The sequence below is a fragment of the Papio anubis genome, chromosome 9 (assembly GCF_008728515.1).
Source record: "Papio anubis isolate 15944 chromosome 9, Panubis1.0, whole genome shotgun sequence".
NCBI classification, from domain to species: Eukaryota; Metazoa; Chordata; class Mammalia; order Primates; family Cercopithecidae; genus Papio; species Papio anubis.
In genome coordinates, this window is record NC_044984.1 from 114,539,220 (window position 1) to 114,553,869 (window position 14,650).

The following is a 14,650-nucleotide window of genomic DNA, read 5'->3' on the forward strand; positions in this document are numbered from 1 at the left end:
GTAGAAATAAAATAAATCCAATATGGGCTGGAAGAATAAACCAAGTTATTCTCTCGAACTCCTGGGCTCAAGTGATCCTCCCACCTTGGCCTCCCAAAATGCTAGGATTATAGGCATGAGCCACAGAGCCTGGCCCCGTCATTCTCTTTGGGTGAGCGTTGAAGGTAATTTTCACTTCTGAGCTCACTGTAGCATGGGAAGGGTTTAGACTAGAATTCAACATGCTACTTTTGGAGAACCGTTCCGAACAACGGAGAAGCGGTGAAGACACAGCTCAGGGTGAAACGAAGCTGCCCAGGAAGCTCTAGGGCAAGCTTGTCCAATCCGTGGCCTGTGGGCCACATGCGGCCCAGGACAGCTTTGAATTTGGCCTAATGCAAATTTGTAAACTTTCTTAAAACATTATGAGATTTGTGATTTTATTTTTTTTAAAGTTCATCAGCTATCATCAGTGTATTTTATGTGTGGCCCAAGACAATTCTTCTTTTTCCAACATGGCCCCAGGAAGCCAAAAAATTGGACACTCAGACAGGCGCAGTAGCCCACGCCTGTAATCCTAGCACTTTGGGAGGTCGAGGCAGGCAGATCACTTGAGGCCAGGAGTTCGAGACCAGCCTGGCCAACATGGTGAAATTTCATTTCTACTAAAAATACAAAAATTACCTGGGTGTAGTGACGGACACCTGTAATCCTAGCTACTTGGGAGGCTGAGGCATGATAATTACTTGAACCCAGGAGGCAGAGGCTGCAGTGAACCAAGATCGTGCCACTACACTCTAGCTTGGATGACAGAGTGAGACTCCATCTCAAAAAAAAAAAAAAATGCCAGGAGTGGTGGCTCAAGCCTGTAATCCTAGCATTTTGGGAGGCCGAGGCAGATCACTTGAGATCAGGAGTTCAAAACTAGCCTGGCCAACATGGTGAAACCCTGGCTTTACTAAAAATACAAAAATTAGCAGGGTGTGGTGGCGGGTACCTGTAATCCCAGCTACTCAGGAGGCTGAGGCAGGAGAATCGCTTGAACCTGGGAAGTGGAGGTTGCAGTGAACCGAGATCATGCCACTGTACTCCAGCCTGGGCAGAGTGAGACTCTATCTCAAAAAAAAAAAAAAAAAAGGTTGGACACCCCTGCTCTAGGGTCTAGGACTGGAGCTCTGGATCTGACCGGGAGCAAAGAGGAGGCATGCAAATCCGGACACGACCACGAGGAGGCAGTAGAGACCCATCCTCAACTCTAAGTAGCTGCCTTTGGCAGGGAAGGGACTAACCCAAGTTGTGTGGGCTCAGGCATGGCCATGCCTGGTTCAGTGCAGGAATACAGGCAGAGGCAAGCCCTGGGTCCGCATCATGGTTCTGCCCTCACTCAGACTGCCTTGTACATGTAGGTTCTTGCCTTGGAGCCTCTTTCCCCACCTCTGAATGAGTGGAAAGCCACCCACAGGCCCCTGTGAGTGAGGATGCCCTTGGTAAACGCAGGTGATCACACCCTGGGCAGGCTCTGCCCCACGAGGGCTCCATCCCGCTGTTCCCAGCCTGTCCTCACCAACTGCCCAGGCAAGAGCAAAGCCCACAGGGAGGACCTGTGACCACAGGCAAGGACCACGGACCCCAGCCCCAGGGATTTTGACCTCAAGAAAGGAAACATCCAGAATTTACCCTCCATCTGGTGACCCAGCTGCATCTGGGGTGGGTTTGCTCTCTGCTGGGACCACGAGGTTATCTCAGACCACCAAGAAATGGCACTAGCACAGGTGAAAATCATGGGCAAACTTTATTGGCATAAATCACAGGAATTGAAATGGGAAAAGCCAGGTTAGAAGTTTACAGAGAAAAAATAAAATCAAAATCAAATTTTCAAATAACCATTGACTCAGAGAGTAGACCCCAGAAACCCCAGTCCCTCTTGGGGAGAGTCTGGGGGAGTCACTGTAAACAGAGCGGTAAGGCCTGTGGGTGGAAGTGGAGACATCAGACCTTTGGAGGGGCCAGGCTGACCTTCCCCCACAAACAAAGGAGGGACCCTCTTCGGAGACCCCAGCACACTCGGCTTCTGCCAGGAGGCCAGTGGAGTGGTTTGGACTCTCACCATTAGATCCCAGTGGGGCCCCTTTCTCTTGATCAGGAGCCCAAGGCCTGGCTCCTCTTTCATCCTCGGTAAAGAGCTCTGGGGCTTTCCCCAGAGGAGCCTGTCCCTCTGCCCCAAATCCTATCATGCTCCCTTATGACCTTCTTTCCAGACCCCCTGAGTGCCGATCCCACCTGTGAAAGGGGAGGAGCAGACGAAGGGATATGCCCAGAGGAAATCAACAAGACCAAAGAGACGTCAGAGTCCTGATGGCCAAAATCAGACACCAGCTTTCCTGAGAAGGCAGAAGAGAGAGCCCCACAGAAGCGGTGGGGGCTCAGAAGGTTCAGTGGGTTCACAGGGGAGCAGAGGCTCCTGAGGGCTTACTCAGACAGGAAGCAGCCCCCCAAAACATACTTTCCCCTTCTCCTCCCGCAGAAACAGAACAGATGAGGTTCAGAATTCTAGGCCCAAAAGGGTACGACACCCTTCAACCAGTTTCAGTGAAGAGCTTGCTGGCCTGGGAAGTAAAGAAGGGGTTTCCAAATACAGCAGTTTATAAAACAGTCCTGGTGAGCTATGAAGTGAAAGAGGGGGAGTCACAGAGCTGCTCCCAGTTCACCTGCTTGTGCTAAGAAAAAATAAAATACAAATTGCTTCCCCACCCCGACCCTCAGTACAAAGCAAACTCCACACCAGGGCCACCATCAGCGACAGGCCCAGTGGCGGTGGACAAAGAAGAGAATACAAAAGGGAACGTCTTTAAAATCTCTTCAAAATCATTTTGTATAGAGAAGTAAAAGCAACTCAGGCGATATGAATTCAAACCTCAGTGTAGAAATCTATCAAAGTCAGTACAGTGTCCAGGCACGCCGTCCCGGAGACGGAGGAAGTGACTAGAAAACATTATTGCTGGAGAGGCTTTTCTCAGTAGAACCAGAGCAGGTATAAAAGGGGAGGGCGGGTAAAGGCAGGGGCAGTCACCAGGCCTAGGGCACTGGAAGGGTAGGAGGAGCACAGAGAACCTTCCATGGCCCCTTGGGTTCTCTGCCTTTGGATGGATGGATTTATGCTGGCATTGTCTGGAGGGAGCCGGGTGTCCCCCAATAATCACAGAACGAAGACAATTAGGTCAGGGGGAAATAAGGGTAAAAAGAGACCCCAACAGACCCTGCCTGCCCTTCCCTGCCCTCCGGCTGCACTGTGGAAATATGAGGAAGAGATGGCTCCAGTGTGGGGTGCTGGCCAGGCCAGTTCATGGGGACGTACATGGGCTGGGGTGGGGCCCCCAGCCTCTACCCCTGGAAAGGATGGAGTGGGCAGCCTGGGGAGAGCTGCAGGAGGGAGGAGGGGGCCCAGAGGCTCCGGCAGGGGTGAAGACAATCAGGGGGACCCCTCACAGCCCTGTCCCTCCTGCACCAGCCGAGAACGAGGGTTCCAGTTTACCCCTTCACCCCCGGGCGAAGTCTCTGGGTCACAGTAGCAGTTGGGGATGCTGGCTGGGGAAGGGGGGCAGAGACAAGGGCAGGGCGCCTAGCAGAAGAGCTTGAGGAAGCAGTTCTGACAGTAAGGCTTGTCGTTCTGCTCCTTGAAGGTGCCCTTGTTGAGCTGCTTGAGGCAGAAGGCACAGACAAAGTGCTCGGGGTGGAACTTCTTGGCCATGGCGGTGATGCAGCGGCCAGTGATGGGCTTCTGGCAGCCGGAGCACAGCGAGCCGCGCCGCTCGTGGTAGTGCACCTCACAGTAGGGCTGCCCGTCGTGCTCAAAGAAGCTGCCGTTGACGAATGGCGTGAAGCATTCCTGCCAGGTGGAGAGAGGGGCTCAGAGGGCTGTCCCTTGGGCTAGAGCAGCACCCAGTACGATGGGGCCCAGATGGGCATGGTTGGCACACTCGGAGTGACTCCTACTTGCTAGGCATTTACTATGTGCCATGCTGTCCTAAACACTTATTTTTAATTTTTATTAAAAAAAATTTTTTTGTAGAAATGGGGGTCTCACTATATTGCCCATGCTGGTCAAACGCGGCCTCCAGCAATCCTCCCATCTCGCCTCCCGCAGAGCTGGGATTCTTTAATTCTTCCAACAAGGGAAGCAACTGAAGCACACAGGTGAAGTGACTTGCCCAGGGTCATGCAGCTACTGAGTTCACAGCCTGGATTCACACACAGGTCTGACTCCTGAGCACTTAGCCAGGTGGCTGCAACAGTGTTCCCAGAAACACAGGTGTGACACTGGTGTGTGGTTAAACTCTGCATCCTAGATTCTCATTGGAGGTTCACATCACATATAGGTAGAAAAGGCTCTGAGAGGGGCTGGGCATGGTGGCTCACACCTGTAATCCCAGCACTTTGGGAGGCCAAGTTGGGGGGGGCGGATCACCTGAGGTCAGGAGTTCAAGACCACTCTGGCCAACATGGTGAAACCCCATCTCTACTAAAAATACAAAAAATTAGCCAGGCATGGTGGAGCATGCCTGTAATCCCAGCTACTTGGGAGGCTGAGGTGGGAGAATCACTGGAACCCAGAAGGCGGAGGTTGCAGTGAGCCAAGATCGTGCCACTGCACTCCAGTCTGGGCAACAGAGTGAGACTCCGTCTACAAAAAAAAGAAAAGAAAAGAAAAGAAAAGAAAAGGCTCTGAGAAGTCCTGCAGGGAACAGTGTTTCCCAAACTCATTTGGTCACAGAGCCCTTGTTGAATCCCTAATAACCTCTGTGGGGCCCCCAGAATGCAGTGGTTTTGGAAACCACGGCCCACTTTTGTCGAGTCTGCTAAATACTTGCATCATCTCATTTAATTCTCACATACTCACCTCCCAAATAGGAATGGCCCAGGGCTGCTGCACAGGGCTGGACTGGGGGACATGTCTACCTTGCTCCTGGTTTGTCCCAGCCTCAGTACAAACCCTGGCCCTGGACTGGAGGAAGGAGACCCCTGCCTGCTCCCCGCTTAATAACCCGAAGGGAGGCCTCCGAGCTGGATGCAGAGAGCACAATGAGCAACACCCCTCTCTCCCCACTGCCTGCTCCTAGCCCCTCCAGATGCGTTCAGGGGCTCCTTACCCGGCACACAAAGCACTCAGGATGCCACAGCGTGTTGAGGGCCGAGATATAGTTCTCCAGGATGGCCCGGGCGCAGCCGCCACACTTTGGTGCGAACATGTCGAAGTAGTCCTTGCGGCAGTAGGCCTTGCCGTCCTTCTCGTGGAACCCTGGGGAGCGGGGGTTTTGGAGGCACAGTTCATTCCGGCTTCCAGAAGTGGAGCCACTCTGACTGCAACCTCAGCAGCGTCTCCCACCCCCACCTCCCGGCCCTCCTGAGAGGCGGCGAGTCAGTCCGCTGGTCCAGCCCGTACCTTCAGGACCGAAGAAGGCTCCACACTGGGCACAGAAGAAGTGTTCAGGGTGCCACGTCCGGTCAAGGGCTGTCACCACTTTCTGTGAAAGCCAAGTGTGGGATCAAGACTGAGCTCCACCCCACTGGGCAGATCTCACAACTGAGATGCCCAGCAAGGCCGCCTTCCACCCGTAGCTCATAGCCACAGACAGAGCGAAACACTCCCAACATGGGGGTCTCCCCTAACTGTGCTGTGAACGCCTCTAAGAATTCAGAGTTACTGAGGATGGGACAAGCCACACACACACCCTCTCTAATCCTCACCCCAAGCAGAGGGCACAAGTTCTACTGTGACTCCCATTTTATACGTGAAGACACAGGCTCAGAGAGACCAGGCATTTCCTGAGTTCCCGGAGCGGGGGCGTGAGGCCGCTGTCGTCCCACTCCATGGATGTCCTCAGGCCTCCTGAGTCCTGGGACCTCCTGGGAGTCTCCAGAGAAGGGAAGTGAGATGGGAGGTGAAGGGAGGTGGGGCTGCCTGATGTACATCGGGACAGGCTGTGGTTCAGGTGTGGGTGTGAGTCCAGCCTCACTGTTCCCTAGCCCTGTGAGTCTCCCACGGCACCCCCTGAACCCTCAGAGGGCTGCAGTGAAGCTGGAATGAGTGGATAAGGAACTCACATCCAGGATGGGGCCGTTGCAGTAGTAGCAGCGCGGGGAGAAGAGGTTGTGGTAGTCCTTTTCACAGTAGGGCTGTCCATCCCGCTCGAAGAAGTTCCGGGATCCGATCTCCTCCTGGCAGTGGGTGCAGACGAAGTGCTCGGGGTGCCACGTCTTCCCCATGGCGGTCACAACCTGAGGAGGAGATGGAATGTGGTCCAGGGCCGAGGCCAGCCCCAGAGCACCCCCACCCCTGCAGAGGAGCCCACAGGGCCGAGGCCAGCCCCAGAGCACCCCCACCCCTGCAGGAGTCCACTGGACACACCCCTGCCCACTCCCCCTCATCACCTGCCCGGCGATGGGCTTCTTGCAGGCCCCGCAGACTCCTTTGGCGACCGTGGCGACCCCCAGCTTGTTGAGGTCGGACTGCAGGCTCCCCAGCATGCTGTCTAGCTGGCTCCCGGGCTTCGGGGGCCCCCCAGGGGGGGAGCTGCTCCCTGTCTTCCCCTGGGCCATGAACTGTGGAGACAGGGAGGGGCTGGTCAGGACTCCTGAGGCTCAGGGTACGGTGTCTGGCAGCAAAGGGATGGGGGTACTTTTCTCCCTCCTGAACAGATGAGCTGATGGAGACAAGAAGTACAACCTCCTCCACCAGGAGCCCTAAAGTGGGAGTGACATCAGCAGGACTCATGGTCGGAGGGGCCCACTGGGGTCAGAAAGGCTCAGGGCACCCAGCAGGCACGGCCAAGCCCAGGGAGAGCACGACACGCAGGACACCCAGCCCAGCCTTGGCACTGACCCCTCCCTCGTCCTGCCCTCCGGGGCTGCTCCGCCCGCTGTCCCGAGGCCAGCCAGCCGCCCAGCACCGCTCCCCATCCGCTCTTTGCTCCAGGCCCTGGATCTTAGATAGGGGAAGAGATGAGGATAAGAAATCTTTTTTAAAAATTAAAGAACGAATACGGGACCTTGTCACTGGACTAAAAGGGAATCTAGGATGAGATCTGAGGGTTTCTCCCCCACCGGCAGGACCAAAATTGGGGAAAAAAATCTGGAGAAAAAGAGCCCTGAGAGAGAGGCCCAGGGAGAAAAGGAGGAGGACAGGGAGGGGAGTCAACCAAAGGCAGAGGACATGGCAAGGGGAGGTGGCCAGACTTAGTGAGGAGGCCTCACCGGGCACTGGGCCTGGGGGCTGGAAGGGAGGAGACAGGTTTCTGGTCTCCTTCTGGAGTGGCTTCCTTCCTCGATGTGAGCCCAGGGCAGTACCAAGGACCAGTCGAGGAAGGAGCGGACACAGGCGAACCCACAGGAAAGCAAGAGGGCGGCAGACCTTCCAAGTAGGGGAATACCAGGGTCAAGGTTTAAGGCAGGACTGTGGTTACTGTGCTGGGGCTAGTGGATGGAGGGATGGAGGGTATCTGAGTGTGTATGTGTGTGTGTGCAGAGTGGGGGATGGCTCAGGCATTAGGACAGGGGACAGAAAGGGAGGGGCTCCTTTAAGGCCTGCCTGCATCGGGGGGAAGAGCGGGTCCTCATTGGTCTGGCAGCCCACGGACCTCATGGTGTAGGGTGCAGGAGTGGAAAGGGTGGGGCCCTGCACCCCCTCATCATGGGGCTCTTCCCCTGCACTCTGGACCCCAGAAGAACCACAGGTGTAAGCTGAGGGCCCCAGAGGGGAGGAGGTGGGCAGGCTGGGCAGGGGAGAAGAGCTGCTGGCCGCGGCGTCTGTGCGATGCTGGAGCAAAGGGACAGAAGGAGAAGCCAGGACAGAGATGGTTCTTCTCAGGGGAATGGGAGAGCCAGGAGGGAAGACAACCTGGGGAAAAGAAAGGAGGGACAGCGATGAGGAAGAAATCGCCAGCTCAGCCCACAGGGGTGGGGGCACCTCCCCAGGCTTCCCCTGGGCCTTCCCACTCTGCACCAAGAGTGGGGCCAGTCTTCCAAGGTCACAGGAGGCAAGAAACTCCCACCCTCCCCAGATCTCCCCTCCGGCCAGCACTGGGGCCAGAAGAACCTGGACCCCAGGTACTTGGCTCTGGCCCAGCCCCAGCCCTGGGCATCTTCTCGCCACCTTCTCTACAAGCTGCCCCCCGGCCCGCTTCCCACGTGGCTGCACGGTGATGACGATGCCCTCGGTCAGCCAGTCCTGGGCAGAGGGCCCCGCTGCCTCCGCCGGCTCCTCTGCCTCAGGCTGGATGCCTAGCCGCCCCTGCAGCTCCGCGATGAGCTGCTCCTGGGATGGGGTCCTGCTCAGGGTGGCAGGGTCCAGCCGGCGGCGAGGGGAGGGCTCCCGGGACATGGGGTGTGCGTGGCCCGTCTCCCGGCTCCTCCTGATCACAGATCGGATCTAGGGGGAGGGGAGAGGAGGCTGTCACCGTCCTACTCCGAGCTTGCACACGCTGCTCAGGCCACACTCAGATGCCTCAGGAGAGGCAGCACAAAAGAAAACCACCAAAGAGCCAAGCAGAGGTGGGTGGAGGCACGGGGAGGGAGCAGATTGGACTGGCTCCAGGAGCACAGGCTGCCAGCGAGACCTCTGATCCAGCATTCACCTCCAAGTTGGCCACTGACCTTAGGCAAGGCACTTAAGTGCCGTGGGCCTCAGCTTCCCCTTCCTTAAAATGGAACCACAGGATTTTCTTAGCTTACCACACAGGGTTTGCGCAAGAATTATTCCAGAGGATGTAAGTGCATGCCCTTGACAAGGCGTACGGCTTTTTCTTTCTTTCTAATTTTTTTTTTTTTTTTTTTTTTTTGAGACGGAGTCTTGCTCTGTCACCCAGGCTGGAGTGCAGTGGCCGGATCTCAGCTCACTGCAAGCTCCTCCTCTTGGGTTCATGCCATTCTTCTTTTTAATTTATAATAGAAAAAGTCTTTCCTTCCAAGAACTTTTTTTGGGGGGTACGGAGTCTCACTGTGTTGCCCAGGGTGCAGTGCAGTGGCACGATCTGGGCTCACTGCAACCTCCGCCTACTGGGTTCAAGAGATTCTCCTGCCTTAGCCTCCTGAGTAGCTGGGATTAAAGGCGCGTACCACCACGCCTGGCTAATATTTTCTTTTTTTTTTTTTTTTTTCTTTTTTTAGTAGAGACGGGGTTTCACCATGTTGGTTAGGATGGTCTCAAACTTCTAACCTTGTGATCCGCCTGCCTTGGCCTCCCAAAGTGCTGGGATTACAGGCGTGAGCCGCCGTGCTCAGCTGGCCAGGAACTTTTTTAACTAGTTTTTTTCTTATTTATATTATTATGCTAATATTACACTTATATTATGCTATTATACTTGTTGGTAGTGTTTTGAGGGGTTTTGATTGTTTCGTTTTGTTTTCCAAAGAGGCATAAAACTTGGGGGATTTGGGTTATTTTATTTTTGGTTTTTTTTTCGAGACAGTGTCTTGCTCTGTTGCTCAGGCTGAGTGCAGTGGTGAGATCACAACTCACTGCAGCCCCAAACTCCTGGGCTCGAGTGATCCTCCTGTTTTAGCCTTCCCCGCAGCTGGGACTATAGGCATGAGCCACCACACCCAGCTAATTTTTAATTTTTTTGTAGAGACAGGGTTTCGCTGTGTTGCCTAGGCTTGCCTCAAACTCCTGGGCTCAAGCGATCCTCTTGCCTCAGCCTCCCAAAGTTCTGAGATTACAGGCATAAGCCACTGTGCCAGGGTGGGGCATAAAGTTTTTTGTTTTGTTTTTCTTTTTTTTGTTTTTTGAGACCGAGTTTTGCTCTTGTTGCCCAGGCTGGAGTGCAATGGCGCAATTTTGGCTCACCGCAACCTCCGTCATCCGGGTTTAAGCGATTCTCCTGCCTCAGCCTCCCGAGTAGCTGGGATTACAGGCATGCGCCACCATGCCCAGCTAATTTTTTTGTATTTTTAGTAGAGACGGGGTTTTTCCATGTTGGTCAGGCTGGTCTCGAACTCCCGACCTCAGGTGATCCACCTGCCTCGGCTTCCCAAAGTGCTGGGATTACAGGCGTGAGCCACCACGCCCGGCCCGGCATAGTTTTAATTAAGTAAAAAGCAAGTAATAAAACTACTGTCAGCCATGGCCTATTGAGGGACCACATGCTGTGTTCTAAATACTTTCCAGGAATTATCTCATTTAGGTCTCTGGACAATCTTAATGGAAATGGCCTATTATTCTCCCCACTTTATAGATGAGAAAACTGAGGCTGAGGGAGGGGGTTGCCCAAGGTCACAGAGGTAGCAAGTGTTAGAGATGTGGTTTGGATCTAGGTCTATCTGGTTCCAAAGTCCATGCTTCTAACCATTTCACCACATCAGAATGTCAAGGCTAGCTCATCTGAAAGGAAAAAGCCTTAACAAAGCAAGAGGTGTGTTGACGCTATGAGAAATGCCAGGTCCACAAAGCCCACTGCCAAGTGCTGACTGTCAGGTCCGGCCACAGTGTCTCAAATTTTCTGCCCAAGCAGACACGCGCAGAGCGGGAGGGGCTGCATGCAGTTAGCGAGGAGCAGCCCACACTCAGACCCGCCAAGGGTCATGCCCAGCAGGCATGCGAGCTGGCGCCTGCCTGGCCAGAGGTGGAAATCCTCTCCGTGGTGCTGGGTGTGCTCGTGGCCATGGCACATGGAAGCTCTGGCTGTTCCTTCCCGGCCTGGGTGGCAGCTTTGGTGGTGCCCTCTGGGCTCCCTGGGGTTTCAGGTCCCTGGGTTGGCCTGGCCACACTTCCCCTCTCAGTCATCTTTGCACCTAGCTGCTCCATGGTAACTGAGGCAGGGGAGCTGCTTCCCAGCCTCCCTGGCTCTGGCCTTGGCCTCTCCTGCTGTAGGCCACGTTCCTCCGTGAGAGTCCAGGTATCTGGGAAGACAGCCTGCCGGTCCACTGCCACCATAGCTGGCTCTATTACTTCTTGGAAGCTTCGAGCAGCTCCAGAAAGGGGCATTCTCTCAGGCCTGAATACCTCTGAAGCCCATGGCTGCTCCCTTGTGGCAGCCAAGGCCTCCTCTGGGCACGAAGGGCTGGCTGGTGGCCCCTGGGGCTCCCCAGGCTCTTGGGGACCTATGCTCCCAGCATAGGGTACAGTGTGGCCGTGGGGAGCCCCAGAGAGCTCACGTGTGAGGGTCGGGAGGTGCCTCCAACCTCGACCCTGGCTCTCTGTGCCCACTGCCCACAAAGAACCCTCCACAGAGGGAGACCTTGAGTTGAGGATATCAGGCATCACCCCAAGACCAGCCAAATCAAGCCAGCTAGGGGCCACAGGAGGCAGAAGGTCTCGTCCACTCTGCTCAGTACAAGGGAACTCCGGAGTGTGGCCCTGGCCTCGAGGGGAGGGTTTAGTGGTGGGTGGCAGGAATACAGATGGTATGGGAGGAGGAGAAGGAGGAAGGGAGCAGTATGAGGATGGAGCAGAGCCGGGCAGCAGCCCCGGGGCACTCAGAGTCACAGTGGAGGAGCTGGTCTGGAGGAGGAGAGAGAAAGGCAGAGAGGAGAAGAGAGAGAGATGAGGGGAGTGAGGATGGCTGCGTCCTGCAGGCGGTGGGCTCGGCCTTAGGGCTAACCAAGGTGGCTGCAAAGCTGACACACAGGACTGACCCTTGAAGGAGACCCAGATCCCAAAAAGGCTTCCCTGGGTTTCACATGCTTAGCCCTTATCAAACCCAAGCAAGAGAAAGCAGCCACCGAGTCATGCCTGTGGAGCCACCCCGGGAGGGTATGAGAAAGAAAAGACCATGGTGAGGTGGACAAATGGGGAGCCAGGTGGCTAGGGAAGACAGCCCCAGGCACAATTGGAGGGAGAGCCAGCCCCGGGGGGCTGCTAAGCCCGCCTCGGACACTGGCCCACCTCAGCCATGTCCCTCCGGACAATCCCAGCTTTCCTCCACCCCGAGTCCTCTACGTCTTCCAAGTCCTTGCTCCAGGGATCTGACTAAAACCACTGCTGCTTCTGGCATCAGGACACAGGCTGTCTGAGAAAACGGCAGTCTTACAAGCACCGGGGCACAGCTCCCGCAGGCCAGGCCCTGAATCCAACTTACTTGCTTCTGACTATGGTGGCTCAGAACCACTGGCCTGGAGTTAGAACTACAGCATGCAAGGGTCACAGGGCCAGGCTCAACCCTCCACCCCAGCCACACTCCCATCTCTCACCATGAAACCTCAACTGGAGGGAGGCTAGGAGGCACCATCAAGACCAAGGGTGCAGGGACCGCTCACTCCCCTCTCATATTCCCTAGGTCATGCCCCAAAGGTCTCCAGCTGACCCACGTGGAAGTGTGAAGTCAGCAACTGCTGGTGAGTTCTGTCAATATCAATCCCCATGGAAACACTGTATCCTCCAAATTAAACATCCCAGGCCTGACAGGACTGGGGAGATCCAGCAAGGGAGGGGAAGGGCAGGTACCTCGTGCAAGGCTGGCCCCACGGTTTCCCACAGACATGCTCGTGGGAACTCAGAGGCCCTGGAGGGCGAGAGGGAAGGATGGGAGAAGGGTAGCGAGGGAGGCTTGTGGATTCAGGAGCAGAGGCAGAAAGAAAGAGGATGTGTTGAGGACAGCTAGCGTGGGAGATGGGGCTCCAGGGCAAATGACCTCCCAGGCACAGGCTCCCAAGTCCCACATGGCCCAGCACAGAATGCCCTCCCCTACCAAGAGCAGCCATCAACACAAGGTTCTTTGTCCCAGCGTCCCAGCCTCCTGATCCCCTTGACCTGAGTGGCTGGGAGCACCCGGGGAGGAAGGAATGTCCCAGCTGAGCACTTCTCCAGCTTGTCTGCCTTCACTGGCTACTGCAATCCTCAGGCAGGCTCACCCGGCCCTCCCTCCCCTATCTCTTGGCATCACAGCAAGGCCAGGGCATGACAGGGTCCCTGGCTCAGGGGCAAGGCACCCAAACACTGAGGTACCAAGGTCTAGCTACCCACACTGAGGTAAGGGAGGAGAAGGATGAGGGAGGGGCAGCAGGGCAAGGAAGATGGAGGGTTCACAGGGCACCTTGAAATCCGACAGCGAAGCCATCAGCTCGTCCAGCTCCCTGGTGGCAGAGGAGGCTGAGATGCGCGTCTGCTGCTGGGTGGAGGTGACGCGCTGCGGGCTGCTCATCTCGCCCTGGTTCACAGTGATGGCAGGGCTGCAGGGTGGGCATGGCATCAGTGGGGAGCCCAAAGTCAGCCCCACACTTCCCAGGGATCAAATTGATCCCTCAGCTTGGACATGGGGTCTCACCATCCCCACGCCCAGGGAGGCCCACCAGCTCCCAGTCTCTCCTGGGGACCCATCATTGGGTCAGAAGAAAGGGCAGCTCAATGGCACCAGGAAGTGCCAGGAAGACTCCTCTAGCCCCTAGCCCAAGTGAAAGGTGGCCTGTGAAACAAGCCCAAGCGCCCTATGTTTCCTCCACAACACCGGATGTGGAGGTGAGGCTACTGCAGTAACACAACGGCGCTGGTAAGAACTCGCGTGTTGGGCACTCACCATGCGTGCCACGCACTGCACACCAGAAACCATACTAAGCGCTTTACATGGATTACTGGTTCTCACCCTTACTGAGGTAGGTGGTCTTATTCCAGTGATCCCATAAGCTCTTGTCCCATTTTACAGATGGGAAAACTAAGGCTTGAGAGCTGACAGTAATTGTCAGAGCCAAGAAGTGAAACCCTACTGTGTGGCCCCAAAGCCTATGCTAAGAGCTGCTAAGCTCCAGGCACCCTCGGCGTGCACAATATCTGTCCTTTCTGACTGGTAGTGACTGACTGAAGGCAGGGATGGTGTCCATGAGACTCTCCACTATCCCCCCAGTGCCTGGCAAACGGCAGACACTGGAGGGAATGGGTGATACCAGGACTAAGGGGACAGACACTGGACCCAGGGCAGGCTGAACCAGCCCTTCCCCACCTGGGGAGAGCCCAGTGGGTACTCACACGGGGCTGGGCACGGAGCTCTCCAGTTCATCCAAGAGACTCTCCACGCTGGGCCGCACGTCCTCCAGGCCCCGGCCCCCATTCCGCTTAGGCTTCTCTTTCGTCAGGGGCCCAGCTTTGCCTCCCAGGGGGCTGTTAGTCTCTGGGACACCATAGTGGGGGCTCAGGGCCCCAGGAAGCGGGGGGCTTGAGTTGGCCTCATCTTGCAGAGAGGAGAGAAAAAGGCTGCTCAGCCCTTGAGCCCTCCTGGGATGTAGAGGTCAGCAGGTGGGCCCTGGGCCCTGGGCCCTGGTAGACCCTGCCCCAGGGACCCGGTCATACCTGCAGGGAAGCCTGGTGGGTTATGCTGCACAGCATTCAGTTCCAGCAGCAGGCGGTCGAGTTCAGAAAGGTTGCTGCCCAGGGACGTGCTCATTACGGTGGGTGAAGGCTCAGCTGATTTCTGCTTGTTGGGGAAGCTTTGAGAGGCAAAGGAAAGAAGACAGTGAGAGATGCTCTCTGGCTTTGTACTGGCTTGGCAGTTCCCAAATTCCCAAGGAGAATAAGGCAGAGGAGATGTGAAGTCTTCCCCCACAAGAGGACAGAGAGTAGGGAAGGGACTAGTAAGAAGAGGGGAGGAAGGAAGTCTTGCTTCAGTTCCTCAGCTACACAGAGATGCTGTGACAGCCCAGAATGTCCACAGCATGGAGATGGCACTGATGAGGCAGATGGGCCCATCGA

General features: G+C 55.9%; 1 protein-coding gene across 9 annotated transcripts in view; it reads right to left on the reverse strand.

Moving 5' to 3' along the window:
• Window positions 1-1,752: 1,752 nt before the first annotated feature.
• Window positions 1,753-14,650, reverse strand: part of PXN (paxillin) — a 59,630-nt gene continuing 46,732 nt past the window's right edge. For 5 of the 9 annotated variants that reach the window (XM_009181822.3, XM_031650818.1, XM_009181825.3 and 2 more), the window contains 12 exons: window positions 14,252-14,388; window positions 13,931-14,132; window positions 13,005-13,140; window positions 10,586-11,473; window positions 8,129-8,404; window positions 7,565-7,873; window positions 6,860-6,961; window positions 6,409-6,579; window positions 6,082-6,255; window positions 5,420-5,501; window positions 5,127-5,275; window positions 1,753-3,865 (listed from right to left, as the gene is read on the reverse strand). In XM_009181822.3, coding sequence (XP_009180086.2) covers window positions 3,599-3,865; window positions 5,127-5,275; window positions 5,420-5,501; window positions 6,082-6,255; window positions 6,409-6,579; window positions 6,860-6,961; window positions 7,565-7,873; window positions 8,129-8,404; window positions 10,586-11,473; window positions 13,005-13,140; window positions 13,931-14,132; window positions 14,252-14,388 — 2,893 coding nt within the window. In that variant the 3' untranslated portion in view covers window positions 1,753-3,598. The remainder of the gene's footprint in view (window positions 3,866-5,126; window positions 5,276-5,419; window positions 5,502-6,081; window positions 6,256-6,408; window positions 6,580-6,859; window positions 6,962-7,564; window positions 7,874-8,128; window positions 8,405-10,585; window positions 11,474-13,004; window positions 13,141-13,930; window positions 14,133-14,251; window positions 14,389-14,650) is intronic. The other 4 variants (XM_031650819.1, XM_009181828.3, XM_003907241.4 and 1 more) reach the window with 4 other exon arrangements.